At 40.6% G+C, this 24,340-nt stretch overlaps 1 protein-coding gene across 4 annotated transcripts in view; it reads left to right on the top strand.

Annotated features, from left to right (window-relative positions):
* TCTN3 (tectonic family member 3) overlaps positions 1-24,340 on the top strand; it is a 150,716-nt gene that overhangs the window by 125,867 nt on the left and 509 nt on the right. Inside the window, exons 2-15 of one of the 4 annotated variants that reach the window (XM_015147769.3) lie at positions 1,379-1,658; positions 1,823-1,946; positions 2,259-2,377; positions 7,564-7,691; positions 7,928-8,036; positions 8,124-8,239; positions 8,759-8,794; positions 9,656-9,736; positions 10,660-10,785; positions 11,669-11,776; positions 12,098-12,192; positions 12,489-12,642; positions 14,678-14,815; positions 23,964-24,340. The exon at positions 23,964-24,340 is cut by the window's right edge and continues 509 nt beyond it. In XM_015147769.3, the coding sequence (XP_015003255.3) occupies positions 1,403-1,658; positions 1,823-1,946; positions 2,259-2,377; positions 7,564-7,691; positions 7,928-8,036; positions 8,124-8,239; positions 8,759-8,794; positions 9,656-9,736; positions 10,660-10,785; positions 11,669-11,776; positions 12,098-12,192; positions 12,489-12,642; positions 14,678-14,815; positions 23,964-24,200 (1,827 nt within the window). In that variant the 5' untranslated portion in view covers positions 1,379-1,402 and the 3' untranslated portion in view covers positions 24,201-24,340. Of the gene's footprint in view, positions 1-1,337; positions 1,659-1,822; positions 1,947-2,258; positions 2,378-7,563; positions 7,692-7,927; positions 8,037-8,123; positions 8,240-8,758; positions 8,795-9,655; positions 9,737-10,659; positions 10,786-11,668; positions 11,777-12,096; positions 12,193-12,488; positions 12,643-14,677; positions 14,816-23,963 lie in introns of those variants that run through there. The other 3 variants (XM_077946940.1, XM_077946941.1, XM_077946942.1) reach the window with 3 other exon arrangements.

Here is a 24,340-nt window from a genome sequence, read left to right as displayed (position 1 = left end):
GGAGCAAGATTTTGATCATCTACAGTCCCACTTTACATATGGTAGCTACTTACACCTGTGGTTAACTTTGAATTAATTACAATTTAAAAATTAAAAATTCAGGCCAGGCACAGCGACTACCACTTGTAATCCCAGCACTTTGGGAGGCCAAGGCAGACGGATCACTTGAGGTCAGGAGTTCAAGACCAGCCTGGACAACATGGTGAAATCCCATCTCTTCTAAAAATAAAAATAAAAATAAAAATAAAATTAGCCGGGCGTGGTGGCATGTGCCTGTCATCCCAGCTACTCGGGAGGCTGAAACAGGAGAATCACCTGAATCCTGGAGGCAGAGGTTGCAGTGAGCTGAGATCATACCACTGCACACCAGCCTGGGTGACAGAGCAAAACTCTGTCTCAAAAAAAAAAAATCAGCTCCTCAGTCACACTAGCCACATTTCAAGCGCACAATTGCCACATAAGGCCGGTGACTACCATGCTGGACAGTGCAGCTACGGTACATTTCCAATGCTGTAGGAAAGTCATATGGCCCGCGCTGCTGTGGGGAATCAGAAGAGGCACGCCATTCCTGGGAAGAACAAACACCTCTTAGAGAGGTTTAAAAAATTTGCCATTAACACGGAAAAAAAATCTTCTATTTCCATTCCTCCATCTTATTTTCTCACGTCCTAGACAATGTTTCTTTTTTTTTATTCTTTCTCTCCCTATTTTCTCACATTTTTCCTATCCTTTTTTCTTATTTTTCTCTCACTACTTTTTCTAACAAAAACATGCAGTCCATCTTTAATGATTTGATGCATTTATTTAGGGTTTTTAAAATTTGTCAATGTTAAAATGTAAGGAGCTGAATGAACATTATTTCTAATGTGTTTTCAAAAAAATAAAAAAGCCATATTTAGCGGAGACTGTTTTTTAAGGTATGTGACCTTAGGTGTGTTTCCCCCACCTGAGAACATTATTCTTCCATAGAAAGGGTTTCTCACCATTGGAATCCGGGGTGAAAAAAAATTTGCAATTCTAGTTCTGGCCTCTGGGATTTCCTTGCACTGAGCGCGGGCTCAGTCCTCTGGGCCGCGAAGTGGGCGCGGAACCTGTCCGTCCGCCGAACTCCTACCGCCACCTAGCGGAGAGAAGGCGCAAGGGCTCCTTCTCCACTGGCGGTTGCCAGGCAACGAAGGCACGCCCCGGCTCACGTTAAAGAGAGGGCGCAGACCGAAGGACACTGAAAGAGCTGTAACAACCCCACTTTCGATTGGCTGAAGAGCTCTCATTCTTCTCATGAGCCAATGAGAAGAGGCACGCGGATGTCGTCAGACGCTATGCGACTCCTCCCACCCACGCTCTGGCAACGCGTCTGGATACCGCGGTGGCTTACGTCGGACCTGCAGGCCTTGACTGCCCCATGCGCACCCCACAGCTCGCGCTCCTGCAAGTGTTCCTCCTGATGTTCCCCGATGGCGTCCGGCCCCAGCCCTCTTCCTCCCCATCAGGGGCAGTGCCCACGTCTTTGGACCTGCAGCCAGGAACGGTTGGCGGAACCCTCCAGTCCTCTTCAGAGGCGACTGCAACTCGCCCAGCAATGCCTGGGATCTCTACAGTGGTCCCTACTCTCGTGACCCCGTCGGCGCCTGGGAATAGGACTGTGGACCTCTTCCCCGGTGAGGGAAAACGTTGTGGGGGTGGAAACTTACTTGTGAGATCTAAAATTCTGTGAGCAAAGTTGAACTGCCACAAAGCAGGAGTGGGGCAGTCGGAAGGAGGGTGAGCACCTGGGAGAGTTTGGGGATCCTCATCCCACTCAGTCTGTGTTGTCCTTTCATAGTCTTACCGATCTGTGTCTGTGACTTGACTCCTGGCGCCTGCGATATAAATTGCTGCTGCGACAGGGACTGCTATCTTCTCCATCCAAGGACAGTCTTCTCCTTCTGCCTTCCTGGCAGTGTAAGGTGAGCTTCGTTGCTCAGATGGAATCCTAAAGGGATTGGAGCCTACAATGGGTAACATTTGGATGTAAGAAGAGTTAGGCTTTGTGCCTCCTGCCCCTACTTCCACTCCTAGGACATTCCCTTGGTTTTTCCTAGGAACTGCCTTTTCTGATTCTCTAGAGCAGGGCTGGCCAGTAGAATAAGACCTTCGTGTCGTCCTATAGGTGTCCAAGGAGTCCTCTCTTTGGCATCTGGCCGATATTGCTAGGGCACTCTTCTAGAAGGGGCACCCGCCCCTTCTAAATATATCTTCTCCTTCCTCTTTCCTCACAGGTCTTCAAGCTGGGTTTGTGTAGACAACTCTCTTATCTTCAGGAGTAATTCCCCATTTCCTTCAAGAGTTTTCATGGATTCTAATGGAATCAGGCAGTTTTGTGTACATGTGAACAACTGTGAGTAGAAACATGTTGGCTGTTCTCATTTGCTAACACAGGAGTGTTATCATTTGTCTTCCCTGGGCCACATCGGAAGAATCGTCTTGGGTCACACGTAAAATACACTAACAATAGCTGATGAGTTTTAAAAAAACAGCAAAAAAACTCTTAGTGTTTTAAGAAAGTTTATGAATTTGTGTTGTTGGGCTGCATTCAGAGCCGTCTGGGCTGCATGCGGCCGGTGGGTCGCAGGTTGGACAAGCTTGGTCTAACATTTATTGAGAATTGGCTTTTATTCTGGCCTTTTTTTCCATTTCCTTCTTTTTTAAACTTTTTTTTCTTTTGTCCTTTGAATCTCTACCCCTTTCTGCCTTTTCTTTCTTATTACTGAATACATTTGCTTTTTTTTTCTTTTTTCTTTTTTCTTTTTTTTTTTTTTTTTTTTGAGACCGAGCCTCCCTCTGTCATCAGGCTGGAGTGCAGTGGCATGATCTGAGCTCACTGCAGCCTCCACCTCTGAGGTTCAAGTGATTCTCCTGCCTCAGCCTCCCGAGTAGCTGGAACTACAGGCGCGTGCCACCAGGACCAGCTAAATTTTGTATTTTTAGTAGAGACGGAGTTTTGCAGTGTTGGCCAGGATGGTCTTGATCTCTTGACCTCGTGACCCGCCCGCCTCAACCTCCCAAAGTGCTGGGATTACAGGTGTGAGCCACCGTGAACGAGCCACATTTGCAACATTTTATGTTCTATTGGCTGCGGATCAGAAAACTCATAAATAGCTTTAATTTCAATCCTTTTAATCATTCCTCTTAACTCAGATAATCACAGATAGACTATATCCCCCACTTACTACAATCTCCATGAGGGTACTAACTGAATCCCCAGTGCCTAACACATAGTAAGCACCAAATAATGTTTGAATGAATATCTTTGACAAATGAGTCTATGCCAACCTTATTTTCATTTCATGAGGCAACAGTGTAGGAGGAGCATTGGATTAGGATCTCAGTCCTGCCATTTCCTTACCAGCTATACAGACTTGGGCAAATCCCTTAGCATTTCTAGGCCCGTTTCTTCAACTACAAAGTGAGAAATAGTATCATTGGCTTTGTATACGAAAGTGCTCTACAACTGTAGAGTACAATAAAGATTTGAGATTATTTTTGGGGATGGTGAGTGGACTTAAAAATTTGCTGGTGATGGCTATAACATTTCTAAAGATGTTAAGCTAATCTATCTTTTTAAAATGTCTATGAAGCAAAATAATGTTCCTGCACAAAATGGATTTAAAGGTCTCTTGCATCCTGGAAGTCACCTCATCCTGATTTCATCTGTCTGTTAATAAGATTTGCAAAACTATATTTGTCTCAGAAAACAACCAATTTTTGGTTTGGGGGGCCTTGAATTTGAAAGCAGTTATCAGGAGCCTTGTGGTTATTTAGATCATAATAGGGTAAAGGGAACAAGGTGAATACTTCATTTTAAGATAAGGTTGTGGCCTGGCGCAGTGGCTCACACCTGTAATCTCAGCACTTTGGGAGGCCGAGGTGGGCAGATCACTTGAGGTCAGGAGTTTGAGACCAGCCTGACCAACATGGTGAAACCCTGTCTCTACTAAAAATACAAAAAATTATCCAGGCATGGTAGTGGGCACCTGTAATCTCAGCTACTTGGGAGGCTGAGGCAGGCGAATCATGTGAGCCTGGGAGGCAGGCGGAGGTTGCAGTGAGCTGAGATTGCACCACTGCACTCCAGCCTGGGTGACAGAGCGAGAGTCTGTCTCAAAAAAAGGTAATGTTGTCTCTTCTTTTCCAAACATTTTACTGCCTTTTAAATCCAGCCTTATAATCATGCTCCAGGGTTATTGCAATGGCACCTACCTGGGGCTCCCTGCTTTTGATCCCCACTCCTGCCTCCCATACCATCCTGCACACTCCTTCGGGATCAGTGGATCTGAACTTTCTTTAACCAACACCACCTGAGGGAGGAATATGGCCACTTCCAATAGTAATTATGGTTCATTACATCAATGAACTTTTCCCTGAATGAGGCTGGGGTGTACATTCATGTTTAGTCTGAAAAAGACAAAAGTTTCCCTTTGCTTCTGATTATTTGCCCACCTTCCTCACATATACACACATAGCATATACACAAAGTATACACAGCTATGGAGAATCACTTCACTAGATTAATCTTTCTATAACATTGCATTATGTTGCTTCCTTACTCAGAAACCTCCATTACTTCCCACTTCCCGTAAAATAGCATCCAACTTCTTAGCTGGCCAGTCAAATCTCCTATTTGATCCAACTCAGTGTTCCTGGCTCTTTTAGCATTACTCTCTGCTTGACCCTCTGCTTTGGCCGAACTCATCTACTCGTTGTCCTCAAGATATGCCCTGTATTTTTCCCAAGTTTGTATTTGCTTTTCTTTCTGACTCTATAGTTCCTTTTTCTTTCTGCATTTTGAAATACCTGTATTTTCCATGAGTGTTTTCTTGCTCATCTATTGGAAGTAAGCCCATCCTCAGAAGTTCTAAAGCATTTTGTTTGAGTCACCCTCTTAGAACCTATAGGATTTCTTATATTGTTATTAGTTTATGTAAACATCATATCTTTCCAGGTAAATTGTCAACACCATGAAAGGATGGACCATATCTTTGTTTCCCCATGGTGCTTAGTATCTATTGGTACAGCCAGGCCTGGTGGCTCGTCCTGTAATCCCAGCACTTTGGAAGGCCAGGGCAGGAGGATTGCATGAGCCCAGGAGTTCGAGACCAATCCTGGCAACATAGCGAGACCCAGTCTTTACAAAACATAGTAAAATTAGCTGGGTGTGGTGGCGCATGCCTGTAGTACCAGCTACTTGGGAGGCTGAAGTGGGAGGATTGCTTGAGCCCAGGAGTTCGAGGCTGCAGTGAGCTGTGATCATGCTACTGTACTGCAGCCAGGGCAACAGAGTGAGATCCTGTCTCCAAAATAAAACAAAATTTAAAAAAAAGTATCTACTGATAATGATCATCAGTAAATTATGTTTTTAGTCAAAGTCTGTGCAGCATACTGGAGTGGGGAAAAACACCAGGAATAGGAGTCTGCAGTCTACTCTCGGCTCTGCAAGCTGGCGCTCTGGCTTTTTGCTACTCTTTTACCTCTGAGGATCGAAATTTCCTCATGGGATTAGGTCAGATGGTCTGTAGGTTTCCTTTGACATCTGAAATTGTAATAGAAGTCTAAATACCTTTAAGCTCTTTTAGGTGTAATATATCATCTATGATGGTAGAAATTTTAGGCAAAAATTCTACTTAGCCTATATTTATCATCACTACCACCAATATCTTTGCACCGAAGTGAGAGATAAAATGTTAACTTTCTCTTATTCATTTAAGCCATGAAAAAATAGCTAGATAGATATTTTGCCATCTCAGTTCACCTTCTTTCTTTCTTAGCTTAACTTTAACTTTTATTTCATTTATAAAGATACAAATAACTGCATTTTACATGAGGTAAATATCTCTTCCATGTGGTTTTCAGGGTATGAGTTCCGAAGGAAATGTTAAAATAGCTCTTGGAAGCGTTAGGGTTTGAAGATTTCAGATCAGAGGTAGAAAGTGGCCCATAGACCAGCAGCATCAGCATCACCTGTTTCAGAGCAATGCTTTTCAGATTCTAATATGCATACACATTACCTGGAGATCTTGTTAACATGAAGATTTTCATTCAGGTCTGGGGAGTGGCCTGAGAGTCCGCATTTCTGAGAAGCTCCCAGGTGATCCCTGAGCTACTAATGTGTGTACCCCACTTTGAATAAGAAGGATCTAGGAGATGCATGGAGAGTGAGTAGTCTGAAAGGCCCCAGAATTGAGAGCTACATTCATGCTGACTTTTCAGAAGCTGAAAAGTCAGATAATTAAGATGTTATCCATTATCACAGAGGATAAAGGTCCGGTTCATTTAACGTGGAATCCTCATTTGCTTTCAATGATGCAAGTATTGTAACCTCTTTTACTCTGTACAAATGACCATTAATTATATGAAGAATGAAACTGGCAAGGGGCATGTTTCCCAATGTTCTTTTTTCAATTTAGCACCTGAGTAGTAAAGCAGACAGAGTGTTGTCAATCACCTGCCATCCTCTGGGCAGGGGACAGCATCACAGCCCTTTTCCTACATCTCTCTACTGGTTCTAAAGTGCCATAAAGAGAAGACTGCAGGAGTTTGGGTAGATTTATACATTGCTATCATAGAAATTATAGAATTGTTCCAGAAAATACCCTTTTTAAGTATCTAAAATCTTGAATGGAGGAATTATAAGGCTTAAGGAATAAAATGCAACAAATCTATGAACTTGAGAGAGAGAAACATTGTTAGGACTGGTCAGTTGAAGTTTAGAGGAAGCAGGAAGATTTGGGAAGGACAGATCAAATAATTGTCATAATTGTCTCTAATTGTTCCATGTTCCTATGGAAATAGTGCAATTCTGTTAGAGACTCATTTGATATGGGGCAGACATGAGCATTATCGAGCTTCCTATTTTCTTTTCTTTTTTTTTTGAGATGGAGTTTCGCTCTTATTGCCCAGGCTAGAGTGCAGTGGTGTGACCTCGGATCACTGCAACCTCTGCCTCCCAGGTTCAAGCGATTCTTCTGATTACAGGTGCCTGCCACCATGCCTGGCTAATTTTTTGTATTTTTAGTAGAGACGGGTTTCACCATGTTGGCCAGGCTGGTCTCAAACTTCTGACCTCAGGTGATCCACCCGCCTCGGCCTCCCTAAGCGCTGGGATTACAGGCCTGAGCCACCACGCCTGGCTGAGCTTCCTATTTTCATCACAAATTGCTGATCATACACATTCTTGGCCATCAGTGACTTGAAACTGACTGGCATTCATTGACCATATTCTTATCTCAGATCTTCCTATTAAAACAATAATTCAGTTAGTAGTTTGTGAATAAATTAAGAAGTGATGGAAATTAGAATTGTTATTTCTGGAGATGGAGTATTGATTGGGAGCCTTCTGGGGAAATATTCTGTAACTTGATCTAAGTAGTGGTAATATAAGTATATAAATTTGTAAAAATTCTTTGAGTTTGCACTTAAGATTTGTACCTTGTATATTATGCTTCAATTAAAATATTTTTTAAAATTAGTTACTTGGCATATTTTTCTTTTATCTAAACTTCCCTTTTCTTTTAAAAAACATTTTAGCAAAATTAAACTATTTCCAGAAGCTTCAAAAGGTCAATGCAACCAACTTCCAGGACCTGGCTGCAGAGTTTGGAGGCGAATCATTCACTTCAACATTCCAAACTCAATCACCACCGTCTTTCTACAGGGTGAGCCTGGGGAAGGGGATGGGATTGTTTGGTTTGGTTTTCACTCTCATAGCAGACAGCTGACAGGGTATCTTTGCAGCACTACCCTGCAGCTAGCTAAACCATTGTCAGCTCTTTGGAGGGCAGTACTGTCCACGTAATCATGCCCTTGAGTTAACCTTGTTTCTACTCTTTCTTTTCTGTTGTCGTCTAGTCCAGTCTCACTGTGAACCAATTTTCTTTTATATTTTATTCAGGCTGGGGACCCCATTCTTACTTACTTCCCCAAGTGGTCTGTAATAAGCTTGCTGAGACAACCTGCAGGAGTTGGAGCTGTGGGACTCTGTGCTGAAAGCAATCCTGCAGGTGAATCCGGAGCAAAAGTACCAACCTTTTCATTCAGTTTAAAACAGGCTTTCTAATGTACCACTCTGTTAACTATTTGTGTTTAAGGTTTCCTAGAGAGTAAAAGCACAACTTGCACTCGTTTTTTCAAGAACCTGGCTAGTAGCTGTACCTTGGATTCAGCCCTCAATGCTGCCTCTTACTATAACTTCACAGTCTTAAAGGTAGGCGTCCTTTCTCTCCCTACACTGTCACTACGATGAAGTTGAAGCGAACACGCTTCTCACTGTTGTGGGTTGTGGAAAGAGCATTGAACTAGAAGTCAGAATCCCCAGGAGCCATGTAAAAGACAGAGGGCCTGGAAACCATATCTGAAGACAAATGCAATAACTGGGGATATATATCCAGGATAAGAGATCATCACCCTTCTCACTAATGGGATCGGCTTGCGAGGGTGGAAGGGGGAAAACACCTATTTCACCAAACTTCTTGCTTTTGCTATTCAGTAGAGCTCTGTCAGAGTAGACAGGCTTCACAGTCTATACCCTCCTGTCTGGCTCCACTTCCTGGCATTTTAGTGTAAAGAAGAGTCAGGTGGAATAGAGGAAGTAAATCATTCTAATATTTTGACTTCTGCCTTCCCCCTAAAAAAACCAAAGTCTATTGTTAGTAGTGTGAAACCATAAGCTCCTGGTGATTTTTGGTAAGGTAGATGCACACTCATGTCCCTGCTGTTCTCCTAGATTCCAAGAGGCATGACTGATCCACAGAATATGGAGGTATGATGCTGTTGTACCAGGAAAAAGGAAAAAGAATATTTGGCTCCTCTGCATCTGAGGCAATTTTAGTCTAAGTTGTACTATTGAAAGATAAATGTAAGCGTGATATAGCAAACAATTAAGTAGATCTAAAATGGTGCTTTTGCAAGTACGTTCTATACAATTAATAGCCTCATATGAAACCAGGATCCATAAAGTGTTAGATAGGTTTGTAAACATTGGGTTAAATAAACTATATTTAGGGTGGGCTTCTTAATTTTTTTTAGAGACAGGGTCTTGCTCTGTCACCCAGGCTGAAGTGCAGTGGCACGGTCACGGTTCACTGCAGCCTAAACCTCCTGGGCTCAGCTAATCCTTCTACCTCAGCCTCCCAAGTAGCTGGGACTATAGACATGTGCCACCACACCCAGCTAATGTTTTACTATTTTGTAGAGATGGGGATCTCGCTGTGTTGTCCAGACTGGTCTTGAACTGCTGGCCTCAAACAATTCTCCTGACTTGGCTTCCCAAAGTATTGGGATTACAGGCATGAGCCATCTCACCCCACCTGGAGTCTTTAATTTGCTAGAGGGCCTTATTAATCTTTAAGGGGAATACTGAATATAGTATTTCTCACAATTATTTGACTATGGAACCCTTGTTTTATATTTAATAGAACTAGTGTTCTGAGAAATAAGTTTTAAGAAGTGCTGGTTTAGAAAGACTTTTGAATTTAAGTTGTTGGCTGGTGATGGAAGAAGAGAGAAAGAGGGTGGTCAAGGGGAAGGAAAAATACTTACCTTAGCATGATATCTATTAATAGATACAAGACAAAATACCGCCTTCAGTTTTAGTTAACTGTTTGTTTCTTTTCATTGCTAGTTCCAGGTTCCTGTAATACTTACCTCACAGGCTAATGCTCCTCTGTTGGCTGGAAACACTTGTCAGAATGTAGTTTCCCAGGTAGGGATACTGACCTCAGATTCTGGACTGATGTATGTTGATCAACACTGCCAGAGGTGCCTCATCTTCCATTAAGTGTCAGACTGACCCCACTGAATTTTGTCTGCATTCTCTAACAATGTTGGGAATGCAAACTTGTTGCATTGGTAGATTCTTGGTTGTAATCCTTGTTAAAAGTAGCATACTGTGAATTTCAACAATTCCCAACAATTTTGAAATTAAACTTGTCAATAATTGAGCCCGTTATCCTCCCTACCACGTTTCAGTTATTTCCATCACCACATCCTCCAGTATTTCAGGTCCAGGACATTAAAATTATTTCTGACACCTCTTCCGTTGCCCGCCTGCAGTCTGTTACTGATTCTTACTGACTGACCACATCTTCTCTTGACACAGTCAGTATCATCTGAAAGTCTGAAGTAGATTAATCAACTTCTGTTCCTCTCTTCTCTAAACAATCTAAGCTAAAAAAGTAAGAATTTTCTTAAGGCATCTTCTTAAAGACTATGCTCAGAAATTAAGGTTACTTTCAATTGTTGTATCCCCAGCAACTATCTTTATTAATTCTGAAATATTGTGAGAGTCAAGTAAATCAGATTTCTGTTTCATGCTCACCTCTGCCTGTTTCTGCTTGCCTTCCTCTGCCCATAATCAACTTATTTTTTCTACCCTTTCAATTCCTACCATAAACTCACCTACCCATAAACCCTTTTAAAGGGCTCTATCCAGTTTCTTTTTCATATACAAATATAATATGAAATCATCTTTATCTTTCATAGTATTTGTGTTTGGCATTTTTAACATTACTGTTTCAGTCTACCTCATTTAGTTATAAAAACACCCTTGAAGACAGAAAATTTTCTGTCCTGAACATATTTGGCCCAATAACTATTTTTTATTAATTGATTCTTTTTTCATTTCAGGTCACCTATGAGATAGAGACCAATGGGACTTTTGGAATCCAGAAGGTTTCTGTCAGTTTGGGACAAACCAACCTGACTGTTGAGCCAGGCGCTTCCTTACAGCAACACTTCATCCTTCATTTCAGGGTTAGGGCCCTTTTCTCATAGGGGATTTAGAGGGGAAGAAATATCGGGTTAGAAATAGTTCCTTTGCTTTTCTAATACATGTGAAATAGAATAAGAATATGAAGGCCTAGTTCATTCTGTCAATTGAGGCCTCAACATTTAATATTCCATAGTTTTACTACAAGTTGTAGTTATTCTACAAGTGTTTACTCATTAACATTTTCTCCAATTCTCTATCTGGCCCCCAACAAAGCAGGACTTCAATCTCAAATCAAAACTTTTTTTATAGTCATTTTGAATCATAAATTCAGCCAACACCTACAAAAATTCTTTAACTAGCTTTTCTCATATTTCTGGGCAGTCAGCATTTTATTCATTTCCCACTTAATCTGAGTGTTCAGTCTTAATCACTGCCATTTGGCTTTCTGCTACTTCTTTCCTCTTTTTGAACCCAGCATAGATTTTCTCAACTCTACCCTCAGGTGATCAACCAACTGCTGTGTCTCTCAGAACTCATCTCTGGAACATCTATAGTTAATTAAAATATGTATTTTTAAAATTACATTTAAAATCTTCAGATTTTAACCAGGCTGTGTTATTATTGCTAAATTGCTAGTAATTTTTGAGAAACAGGGTTAAGGGATCCTTAGTAGATTCTTGGTTGTAATCCTTGGTAAAAGCAGCATATTGTGAATTTCAATATTCAGATCATGAAGGATTTATTTTAGTGAGTTAAGAAAAGTGAAAGAAGCAAAATGCTACACTGTGGAAAGAAGCCAGAGCGTTCAGTGTAGCTCACTTATTGCATTGCGTTGCCTTAAGGAAGGGTATGGTGAAGCCAAGCAGTGGGAGGTGGGAAAGCATGCTTACCTCCATAATTGACTTCTCTTCACTCTTTCTGCAGGCTTTTCAACAGAGCACAGCTGCTTCTATCACCAGTCCTAGAAGTGGGAATCCTGGCTATATAGTTGGGAAGCCACTCTTGGCTCTGACTGGTGATGTAAGTTATTCAGTATCCTTTTTAGAGCTGGGTGGCCTGTTGCAACCTAATAAGAAAAGTGGCAAAGGCTTTCAAACTTATGTTAGACTAGCCAAAGGTGAGAAATTTTTTGTTCGTTTTAATGAGGTACTTATATACTAATATATGGTTAATCATTTTTGGAATCGTAGTTGTCTCTCTGTGATTTTTTGAGAAAAAAACATTTGTGACTTGCACATTATGATAGTAATACAAAATAAATAGCATTAAGGGAGAATGAGAACATACATTTTACAATGCTGCCTCCTTTTTTTTTCTGTTATGATGTCCTTGATCATCACTTTTCCACTTTGGATGACCCTCTTACGGAGCCAGGGTAATGGAAGTTGCTCTGTTAACAGACACGAGGTACAGTTTGGAGTGAATGCAATATCTGGATGCAAGCTCAGGTAGTTCTTTGCTTCCACATCATTTCCTGCAATTTCACTGGGAATATGTAGGGAATATGCTGATATGGTAACTTTTATATTTTTAATGACTTCGGAAGATGCTAAATCAGGAAGTGTTTTACTCTAGATAGTGTTAATATTGCTAAGAGTTTTCTGGCAGTCGTTAATACCTACTAAGGATTATACCCTCTGGTCTATTTTATAATATTTCCAATGTTTGGTTTAATATACAGTACTAATATGGGTATATTATTATGTTAGCGTCGGACTTCGGCCTCCATGGTGTTTAATTACAGGTTGAAGAAGGCAGACTGCAGCTACTTGCAGCAGGAGATTTATCAGACTCTTCATGGAAGGCCCAGACCGCAGCATGTTGCCATCTTTGGTAATGCTGACCCAGCCCAGAAAGGAGGGTGGACCAGGATCCTCAACAGGCACTGCAACATTTCAGTAAGGAGAGAAATACGCTTTCTGTTGAAGACTCATTTTTACCCCTTTGTAAATCATGGATAGTAAGATTAAAACCAGCCTTGTCTCCATAGATAATGCGTTTGTCATAGAAGGAAGAGTATAAGAAATCATGCCCACTCAAAGCCCCTTTTTTTTTTTTTTTTGAGATGGAGTCTCACTCTGTTGCCCTGGCTAGAGTGCAGTTGCGTGACCTCAGTTCACTGCAACCTCCACCTCCTGGGTCCAAGGGATTCTCCTGCCTCACTCAGCCTCCCCAGTAGCTGGGACTACCAGGCGCCTGCCACCACACCTGGCTGATTTTTGTATTTTTAGTAGAGACGAGGTTTCAACATATTGGGCAGGCTGATCTTGAACTCCTGACCTTGTGATCCACCTGCCTTGGCCTCCCAAAGTGCTGGGATTACAGGCGTGGGCCACCGTGCCTGGCCTTTTTTTGTTTGTTTGTTTTTTGTTTTTTTAAAGACAGGATCTTGCTCTATTACCTAGGCTGGAGTGCAGTGGCATGATCATGGCTCATTGCAGTCTCAATTTTCTGGGCTCAAGCGATCCTCCCACCTCAGTCCCTCGAGTAGCTGGGACCGCACGCATATGCCACCATGCCTAGATAATTTTTTGATTTTTTTGTAGAGACAAGGTCCCACTATGTTGTTCAGACTGGTCTCAAACTCCTGGGCTCAAGTGATCCTCCTGCTTGGCCTCCCAAAGTGCTCGGATTACAGGCATAAGCCACTGTTCCCAGCCTGAAGTAATTTCAGGTTAGGTTTAAAATACCTAATGCATTTTCCTTACTTAGAAAAAAATTTGAAGGCAGATAATCTACAGATTTCTGTTGTTCAAAAATCTCATCATGTATTTCAAATATTTTATATTCTTGAATATTTGGTCAGCACAGACTTTCCTGAGGTTAAAATTGTGCTCTTTCTGTTGTAATTATAAAAATTTATATTTTTACAATCATTTGCATGAAAATGCATTATCTGGTTAAAAATCAAAACCATATAGAATGATATGCCTTTCTGCATCTTGCAATTAATCCTCCTGGAGTACTGCATTAGGTATACCATGTTTCTATTCTAGAAACTTTCGAGGTTCTCTGATGGCTTCCAAACAGACTACTTGGATGCACTTCATAATCTAACCCTTAGGTATCATCTTCTTTGACTTTACACTGCTCCTGTGTTCAAGTCCTTTACTTTAGCCACATGATCTGCTCAAGCCAGTTACTCAGTAACTTATCTAAATTAATCAATGAAGCCAAGTGCCGTGGCTCACACCTGTAATCCCAGCACTTTGGAAGGCTGAGGCAGGCAGATCACTTGAGTTCAGGAGTTCGAGACCAGACTGACCAACATGGTGAAACCCTGTCTCTACTAAAAATACAAAAATTAGCCAGATGTAGTGGCAGGCATCTCAGCTACTGGGGAGGCTGAGGCAGGAGAATCGCTTGAATCCAGGAGGCAGAGGTTGCAGTGAACTGAAATCACACCACTGTACTCCAGCCTGGGCAACAGAGCGAGACTCCATCTCAAAAAAAAAAAAAAGATCGCAGGTCAGGCGTGGTGGCTTACGCCTGTAATCCCAGCACTTTGGAAGGCCGAGGCGGGTGAATCACAACGTGAGGAGTTCAAGACCAGCCTGGCCAACATGGTGAAATCTTGTCTGTACTAAAAATACAAAAAAAAAAAATTAGATGTAGTGGTGGATGCCTGTAATCCCAGCTACTCGGGAGGCTGAGGCAGGAGAATCGCTTGAACTTGGGAGGCAGAGGTTGCAGTGAGCCGAGACTGCGCCCCTGCACTCCAGCTGGGCGACAGTGTGAGACTTTGTCTAAAAAAAAAAAAAAAGGATCAGGAATAATAACATAGTCTTATTGTGAACTTTTGTGTTTTTCCACTAAGCTACATTGCCTTCCTTATTACTGAATAATGCTTGAGAAACAACGGCTTAATGCATGGTGATTGACTATAGGCAACCATCAGGCAATTCAAGCAGATGCTTCTTTACCCTTCTGCAGGCTATCATCTGTACTTCCTGCTGTCTCATACCAGTTTCCCTGGAGATCCAGGTATTGTGGGCATATGTAGGTCTCCTGTCTAACCCACAAGCTCATGTATCAGGAGTTCGATTCCTATACCAGTGCCAGTCCATACGGGTAAGTCATGGCTCATAAAGGACCACTAAGCCTTGCAAAGCCTAGATTGTTTTATCAGCCATTTGTTAACTAAATCATTTTTTACCTTCCAAGAGTCAATTTATGTTAGCAACCAATGTTTGTTTAAAGTGAGCTGACATAATTAATTGTCAAGTCTATGCGCCCTGCCTGATTACTGAAATTAACGTGTTGTCATGAATACAGCTTATATCCTTTTTTAAAAAAAAAAATCTGACCCCAGATTATAGTACAGGTTAATTTTTTTTCAGTAATCCCACCATTATTACTATTCTGATTGATTCAACCACAGAAAACACCTTCCATAATTGTTCAGTCTGTCAGCCACACAGTTATATGAGTCCCTGAGTCTGTTGATTGTGATTAAAGTTACCGCTGTGACTAGTTTATAGTCACCAGTTCTTAATTGTATCTGCCCCATTAAATGAACACTTTTAATCTGTAGCAAACATATACCTATTGTTTATTATGTGCCTTAGGAGAGCTTTAGCATCTGCCTTGGTGTTTGAACCAATCCTTAGCTATAGAAGTTTAAAAACACGGTATTTTCATTTTACTTAGAAATGACTAGGTCCTAGTGAAATTATTCACATATAAACTGGCATGCCAATTTAGTAACTTATAATGAAAATCAAACAGATTTAAATTCTTACCTTGCACTGTACTTACATCCCAGAAATGAAGTAAACTTGAGACTACATTTAGGTCAGAAGTAAAATACCTTTGAGTCTCCCTCACAACAGGGTTGGGCAAGTTACTTCTCTTTACCTAGAAATGGGGTCAACACTCAGGTTACCAGAAACTGTATTAATGAGAACATTCAATTACATTTTTTAGTTCCTGTGTTGTTTGGAAAGATACCCACAGGACCATTACACCTGTAATCTCAGCACTTTGAGAAGCTGAGGTGGGCAGATCACTTGAGGTCAGGAGTTTGACACCAGCTTGGCCAACATGGTGAAACCCCATCTCTACTAAAAACACAAAAATTTGCCGGGCATGGTGACGCATGCCTGTAGTCCCAGCTACTTTGGAGGCTGAGTCACGAGAATTGCTTGAACCCAGGAGGCGGAGGTTGCAGTGAGTCGAGATCACGCCACTGCACTCCAGCCTGGGCGGCAGAGCTAGACTCCATCTTAAAAATAAAAAAAATAAAAATAAATAAAAAAAAGATTTGAACAGATACTTCACAAATGGAGATAAATAATTGATCAATAAACATGGAAAGGTATTCAACATCATTAATCATTAGAGATATGCAAGTTAAAACCATGCACTACTACTTCATGCCCACAAGAATGGCTAAAACAAAAAAGACTGACAATCATGTTCCAAGAACGTAGAATAACTGGAATTCTCATACATTGCTAGTAGAAATGAAAATTGGTCTAAACTTTTACAAATGCATCTTCCGTATGAATCCACAATTTTACTCCTAGGTGTTTACCCAAGAAACATTAAAACATATGCCCCAAAAAAGGCTTGTGCAAGAAAGTTTATAACAGCCCTATTCATACTCACTCAAAACTGGAAACAACCCGAATATCCATCTTGAGGAGAATGGGCAAATTACAATACATTCACACAATGGAATACTACTTAGCAGTAAAACAGAATGAATTACTGATACACAAAACAACATAGATGAATGTCAGAAACATTTATCTTTAGGGAAAGAAGCCAGACACACACACACACACACACACACACAAATAATAATAATAATTAATCTTTAATGATAAAAGTCAGAAAGTGGCTACTTCTGGGAAAGGGACACGAAGGACCTCTGAAATGATGGACAAAGTCCAGACCTTGCTTTGGGTATTGGCTATAAAGCATATATAATTGGCAAAACTCATCGAACTAAATACTTAAGATGTATATATTTTATTGTTTATAAATTGTACCTCAATAAAAATATTAAAACCAAACAAAAAGACATTTAAGAAAACATGAGAGGCCGGGCACAGTGTCTCACACCTGTAATCCCAGCACTTTGGGAGGCTGAGGCGGGCAGATCACTGAGGTCGGGAGTTTGAGACCAGCCTCCCGGTGAAACCCTGCCTCTACTAAAAAAAAATACAAAAATTAGCTGGGCAAGGTGGCACATGCCTGAGTCTGTAATATATGTGTCTGATAAAGTTCTTGTATATGTAAAATAAGGAACACTTACAGCTCATTAATAAGTTACACACTTGTACCAAAGATGAATTTGTTATAATTGATAGTCTGAATGCAGCTACAAAAACACACCTAAAAGATAGTATCCACAACTTTTTCTTGAATAATTTTTATTTGTACCGATTTTACATAGGGTATTAACATATAATGGTTTAAAAATTGTGATCATACAGATGTAATATATTGGGTGTACTTCTTATTACCAAAGCCTAACGTAACCTAATCCAAGCTCTTCATGCTGTTACAAAGTAAATCTTATTTTGGTACAAAGGATTTTATTGTACTGTAGATTGAATTGAAGCAAATAACCACCTGAACTTTACAAAGTGTTAAAACAAATTGCTGGTGGTAATTTCTTAAGTAAACATCATGAAATATTATAGCTTAAAGTAGAAATAAAGTAAGTCAACCATACATAACAGAACTGGACCCACAGTAAATGAAATGTATTGACTGGGCTATGTATCTTTTGTCTGTCTTGATAAAAGAAATGAGGTGACCAGATTTTGAGGGAGTTATTTTTCCCCAATGCTCTTCCTGTTGCACACACTAAATAAACAGTGAATTGTCTAATTTTGCATATCTATAACTTTTAAAACACAAATGGGAAAACTTTAGACTTGAGAATCAAAATAAAACACACTGAATATACTCAAAGAACCTTGTTCTTCATGTGATACTAAAATTCAAAATCTAAAACGGATCAATAGGCTGGTGCAGTGGCTCACACCTGTAATCTCAGCACTTTGGGAGACTGAGGTGGGAGGACCACTTGAGCCTAGGAATTCAAGACCAGCCCAGGCAACATAGTGAGACCCTATCTGTACAAAACATCAAAAAATTAGCTGGGCCCAGTGGCATGCACCTGTAGTCCTAGCTACTGGGGAGGCAGAGGTGGGAGGATTGCTTGATTCTAAGAGGTTGAGGGTGCAGTGAGCCATGTTTGTACCACTGCACTCCAGCTTGAGTGACAGAGTGAGACCCTGTCTCAAAAAATAAAATAGGCCAGGCGTGATGGCTCGTACTTGTAATCCCAGCATTTTGGGAGGCCGAGGTGGGTGGATTGCCTGAGTCCAGGAATTTGAGACCAGCCTGGGTAACATGGCGAAACCCCATCTCTACTAAAAAAAAGAAAATACAAAAAATTAGCTGCACGAGGTGGCACATGCCTGAACCTCAGCTACTCGGGAGGCTGAGGTGGGAGAATCACCTGAGCCAGGAGAGGTCAGGGCTGGAGTGAGCCAAGATTGCACCACTGCACTCCAGCCTGGGCAATCGGAGTGAGACTCTGTCTTAATAAATAAATAAAAATAAAATAGGTCAGTAACATTTAGTATTACCTGGTTACCTAGTAAGTGCAATTTAAGCTTCTTTTAATTGGACTATCTACTAGGCTGCATTTACTCCAAACTTCTATACAATTATGGAAGCAATTTTAAAAATAAATGCAGAATAAGCATTTCATTTGAAATATTTGTTAATAAATACATTAATTAATTAAGCACAACCATTAAGATCCTAATTACCATGTGATGGGAAGGAAAAAGGATCAAATAGATCTGTAATTGCTAACTCTTAAATAGCTGTGACATACTTTCTACTTTGTGATTTGTTAATCTCTTAGTATGTTAGTTCCCTACCTCCAAAAAAATATCTCCACTCATTTGTTTAAAAAAAAATCTTTATTGAGTGCTTACTCTGTGCCAAGTACCATGCCTGGAACTAGGTATAGATAGGTGAAGCGGACAGACATCATCCATAGAAGGTGTGAGGTACTGCTGAGGTGATCAGTTCTAATCTGTGTAGAAATTCACCAGCAGATACTGAAGGCCTGAACTTGGGTGGGAGTTTGGAGGGCTTTGAGAAGTGACAGAATTCAGATTTAGAGATGCCACAGATAAGACTTGACTGTGTAGATGTGGAGGTTGAGGGGGAAGGAGTCAAGGATCCATGTGTTATTTTGATAAATTCATACACTATATGATGATCAAATCGGTATTTAGGATACCCATCACCTTGAACATTTGTCATTTCTTTGTGGTTGGGAACATTTAAAATCTCCTCTTCTAGCTATTTTGAAATACACAATATATTGTTATTAATATAGTCACCCTACTATGCCGTTGAACACTTAGTTATCCTTGACTTACCTGTTTCTGAGATAATGTATTGACTTTCTATTTTTGTAGGTCAGTTCAGCTCTGTTATTTTCCTCCGACCCTTCCCACCACTCTCCCAGTGTATTTGCATCAAATTATTAAATCAGTATTGAATGTTTCATCATGATGTTTATGTAAATATGCATGCTGCAGCAAGTATTCAATTTTCTGAAATTAATAATTACCTATTTCACTCTTAGTTTTCTTTGAACTAATAGCTAAGGCTTCTCACACTGTTCAACAGCTCTGTAAAATTTCTCTCAATGCAGTTTTTCAAACAGTTAAACGTGCCATATTATCTATCAGTTCCACATTTTCCTACATATTTTCTTCATGGAGACCCCCATAATCCCATAACCTGATGTAGTGTGGACTAGTTGCTGCCCTGCAGTTGTCAAGGGACTTTCTTGTACTGCCAACTAGGGTATTATTCTTAACTTGTTTAGTTTACTGATTCACTGTTTACTGGAACTACTTCTTCCTTTTTCTTGGTTTATTCTCTTGTGTTTATGGAGTTTGAGTCTAATAATTTTGGGGGGAAGATGCATGTAAAGTATTTTTTTTTCTTTAGTTCACATTGTCTGAAAATATCTTTATTCAAACATCATCATCATCATTATGCTTAAATGATCATTTGTTTAGATGTAACATTCTAGACTGAAAATTATTTTATTTTCTTTTTTTTTTTTTTGAGACGGAGTCTCGCTCTGTCGCCCAGGCTGGAGTGCAGTGGCCGGATTCACTTACAATTTTGAAGGCATTCTTTCTTCTAGTTTCCAATATTGCTGTTCAGAGGCCATTTTAAGATCTTTTTATTCTTGATAGTCTGAAGTTTTCACAAGTTTATACCTTGAGTAGATCTTTTCTTCATTGATTATACCAAATTTTTTACTCTGAAACTCAGTTCTGAGAATTTTCTATTATTATTACATGATTAATAATTTCCTTCCCGCTCTTTTCTCCGATCTCTTTTTTTTTTGGAACTCCTATTCATCTCTTAGGGTGTCGCTAGATTGAATCTCTATTTCTTTTTCTTTTCTCTTGTTGTCTATCTCCTTATCTTTTTGTTCTTCCTAAAAAAGATTCTCAACTTTATCTTTTAACCTTTTTACTGCATTTTTTATTTTGGCCATCAGATTTTTAATACCTAAGCTCTTCCTTATTCTGTTTCTTTTCATAATATCTTTTTTCATGTATCCCTGAAGATACTAACAACTTTGCATCTTCATCTTTCATTGTCTGTGTTTCCTCTGAGTTGTTTATTCTGTTCATTTGGTACGGTTTTCTCTTTATTGTGAGAAACTTTCCCCATGTTTGTCAATCTTCAACTCTCTATCCAAAATAAGAGTAAGCTGTTAAGCTGACTGAAAGCTCTGTGATTGTGGGTGACACTGACTGACTTGTGGCCTTCACTGTGGAGCAGTTATCCTTAAGCATTTTAGAGCTAAATTAGAGAAGGGATAATTCTCCATTTTTCGTTCCATGCCTCACTCTGACCTTCTCTATGCCCAATGTCCCTGAGTCCAGAATTTATCTGGCTTAAGTTGTTTAGTCTCTTGTTGAGGGGGAAAAGGAATAGTTGCCTGATTGCATTGAAGGGATATCATTTAGTAATGATTTTCCATCCATCCCTCACCCTTCCTCTGTTACCTCCTGTCACTGAGTCTTGAGAGTTCCACAGAGAAAATCTGCTTGTGTCTTGTCTCTGAAAACTTTCAGGCTTGGCCTTCTTTCCCTCTGTTAAACCTTGCTGCCATCTGCTTTCTGGTTTTGCATATTATGATGTCTCCCCATTCCAGTGAACATGGAGTTTTTGTATCTGTTTCTTGTTGGATTGGAATTGTTTGAAGATATAGAGGGAGAAGACACGTCTTTATGCTGCTGTCTTCAAATCTAGTAGTAGCTCTTAATGAACACATATTCTGGGTGCCTCTGAAAGAACAACTCAGTTTGAACAATGTTTGTCATGTGGGGTTTCTCTGCCACTGAAACACCACTATAAAGATATTAATATATATACTTGAGCAGACATTGGCCTAAAGGTTGCCTTCTTGGGTTAATAGTTACCTTAGAGTTCAATTCTGGGTATGGGGTGACCTCAAGGCTACAGAAATTCCCTGATTTGGGAGTTCGAGGAGGCTAATGATACTCTTTTTCCCTGCCTAAGTTTGAAACCAATTAAAAGGAGTCAGATAAAGATAATCAGATATCAGTTTTATTACTAATTAACACTAGGTGGATATGATTTGGGTATATAGCAATGTTCAATACCACACTCTTCCATCATGAGATCACTATCCCAATTCCAACCACAGCTCCTTTGGGAATTCTCCTGGGACTGCTAGTGGGCAGTTTCAAATCTGCCCCCCTCCTAAAAGCCCTGAAATAAGTTAGAATAACACGTTGATTCAATCAATTTCTAGATGACACTGAACCCATAGCTGAAAAATCATTCCCTATTCCATTTCCCATCCCAAAGTATTTCTCACCATTTCAGCCAGTATAGGTCACCAGGCATTTTGCAGTGGGTTTACATAACAATATTAACATGCTTCAGTAATGTCAGCTGTGAAGATTTGCTCCAAAAATTGAATATATGTCCTCTCCCCATTATAAAATTCCTGAAGGAAAACTAAAGTCCTAATACTAAATCCTTTTGTAAGTTTAAGTCAAAAGAAAGTTTATTACTTATTCATAGGGAATAAGTTCTTATCCATTTTCTTTCTCTGATTAGTCTCAGCCAGTCTTCAATGCCTGGCCGGAGTTAGGAATCCCTCGGCAGCGTCAGCCTGGGCTGGCCATCCTTGTAATGTATATGGTTCTTTCAGTGCCTCAGAAGTTGTATTAATCCTATGCCAAGTCCCTCATGAGCCTTACTATGTAATAAAAAAAAAAAAAAAAAAAAAAAAGGCCGGGCACGGTGGCTCACGCCTGTAATCCCAGCACTTTGGGAGGCTGAGGTGGGTGGATCACTAGGTCAGGAGATCGAGACCATCCTGGCTAATACGGTGAAATCCTGTCTCTACTAAAAATACAAAAAATTAGCCAAGGTGTGGTGGCAGGCGCCTGTAGTCCCAGCTACTCAGGAGGCTGAGGCAGGAGAATGGCGTGAACCTGGGAGGCAGAGTTTGCAGTGAGCCGAGATCGCGCCACTACACTCCAGCCTGGGCGACAGAGCGAGACTCCATCTCAAAAAAAAAAAAAAAAAACTAAACTAAAGAATTAATTTGAATGCAAGATTAGCACGGGACTTTGGGAAGCTGAGGCAGGAGGATCACTTGAGGCCAGGTGTTTGAGATCAGCCTGGGCAACATAGCAAAATGAACATGGAAATTTTCCTGGGACTATAAACAGTTATTTTGTTAAACTTGAAGATTTTCTTCATTCACCCTCCTTCATTCTGATGAACATATTATGCATCTGGCTCTGAAATGAGTTAGAATAGCGCATTGATTAAATCAACTTATAGACAACACTGACAACTGCCCCTACAAAAAAAATATAATAATAAAAATTAGCCAGGCCGGGAGCAGTGGCTCACACCTGTAATCCCAGCACTTTGGGAGGCCGAGCCAGGCGGATCACTTGAGGTCAGGAGCTCGAGACCAGCCCGGCCAACATGATGAAACCCTGTCTCTACTAAAAATACAAAAAAGTTAGCTAGGCATGGTGGTGGGTGCCTGTAATCCCACCTACTCGGGAGGCTGAGGCACGAGAATCGCTTGAACCTGGGAGACAGAGGTTGCAGTGAGCCAAGATGGTGCCACTGCAATCCAGCCTGGGTGACAGAGTGAGACTCCATCTCAAAAAAAAAAAAAATTTAGCCAGGTGTCGTTGTGCACTCCTATAGTCTTAGCTACTCAGGAGGCTGAGGCAGGAGGATCACTTGAGCCCAGGAGGTCAAGTCTGCAGTGAGCGATGATTGCACCACTCCACTCCAGTCTGGGTGACAGAGCAAGATCCTGTCTCTAAAAACAAACAAGTGGCAGTCCCTAGGAGAGTTATTCCAAGCAAAATTATGTTCCCAGAGCTTGGTACTTACTGTTGCCAAAGACCACAGCAAATGCATAATATGTTCATCAGAGTGAAGGACGGTGAATGAAGAAAATTTTCAAGTTTAACAAAATAATTATTTATTGTCCAAAAATTATAATCAAAAGTTTGCTTGTTGAGCTGAGTCAAAACAAAGGGAATTCATTTTAGATAAACATGATTCCAGACATCATCAGGCTGCAGCTATATCTACCAAAGCTACATCTGTTAGGTCAGATACTTGAGTCAGTCTGACAAGATCCCTTCTAGGAACATCTGTTTTATTTGACATGAATTGGTGGGTGGTTGGAAAGATCCTTCCAACCCTGAGAGTCTGTGAGTGACCTTTCTTTCTGCCATTTGAGAAGGAATAGAATTGCTACTACTACTTCCACTTGTACATATGTACTGTTTCAGAGCCTGGAGGCTTCTGATAGAGTATAGCTGCTAAGCACGTAAGAGTAGCAGTTTTGCCATGTGGCCTCTCTGATATCAGGCAGCTCCCCAGCTAAGGGAAGCTAGAGTCAGGGTTTGGGTAGGTGTTAACTGTTCAGTTCTGCTATCATTGACTGTTGCTAAAATATTCATTTCCTTGTGTCTCACTGAAAGAGAAATACATAGGACCAATATGAGATAAAGGTATATCTTGCTTAAAATAATTAATTTCTCTCTTCAGGAAAAGTAATGATAATAGCCAAGTTAGAGTGCTATATGAATGGGTACCAAGCGCTGACCTGTCATTGACTTTCTTCCTGTAGGATTCTCAACAAGTTACAGAAGTATCTTTGACAACTATTGTGAACTTTGTGGACATTACCCAGAAGCCAGAGCCTCCAAGGGGCCAACCGAAAATGGACTGGAAATTGCCATTTGACTTCTTCTTTCCCTTCAGAGTGGCATTCAGCAGAGGAGTATCCTCTCAAAAATGCTCAGTCTCTCCCGTCCTTATCCTGTGCCTCTTACTACTTGGAGTTCTCAACCTAGAGACTACATGAAGAAAAGAAAATAATCAGATTTCAATTTTCCCTGTGGGAAACTCTGAGGCAGCCACTTATCTTGGCTAAATAGATCCTCACCTGCTCATGACCAAAGAGCATTTAGGATAATAGAGGACCTACCTGAAGGAATCCTTGTA

Source organism: Macaca mulatta, chromosome 9 (assembly GCF_049350105.2).
Source record: "Macaca mulatta isolate MMU2019108-1 chromosome 9, T2T-MMU8v2.0, whole genome shotgun sequence".
NCBI lineage: Eukaryota > Metazoa > Chordata > Mammalia > Primates > Cercopithecidae > Macaca > Macaca mulatta.
This window is presented reverse-complemented; position numbering and strand designations above follow the sequence as displayed.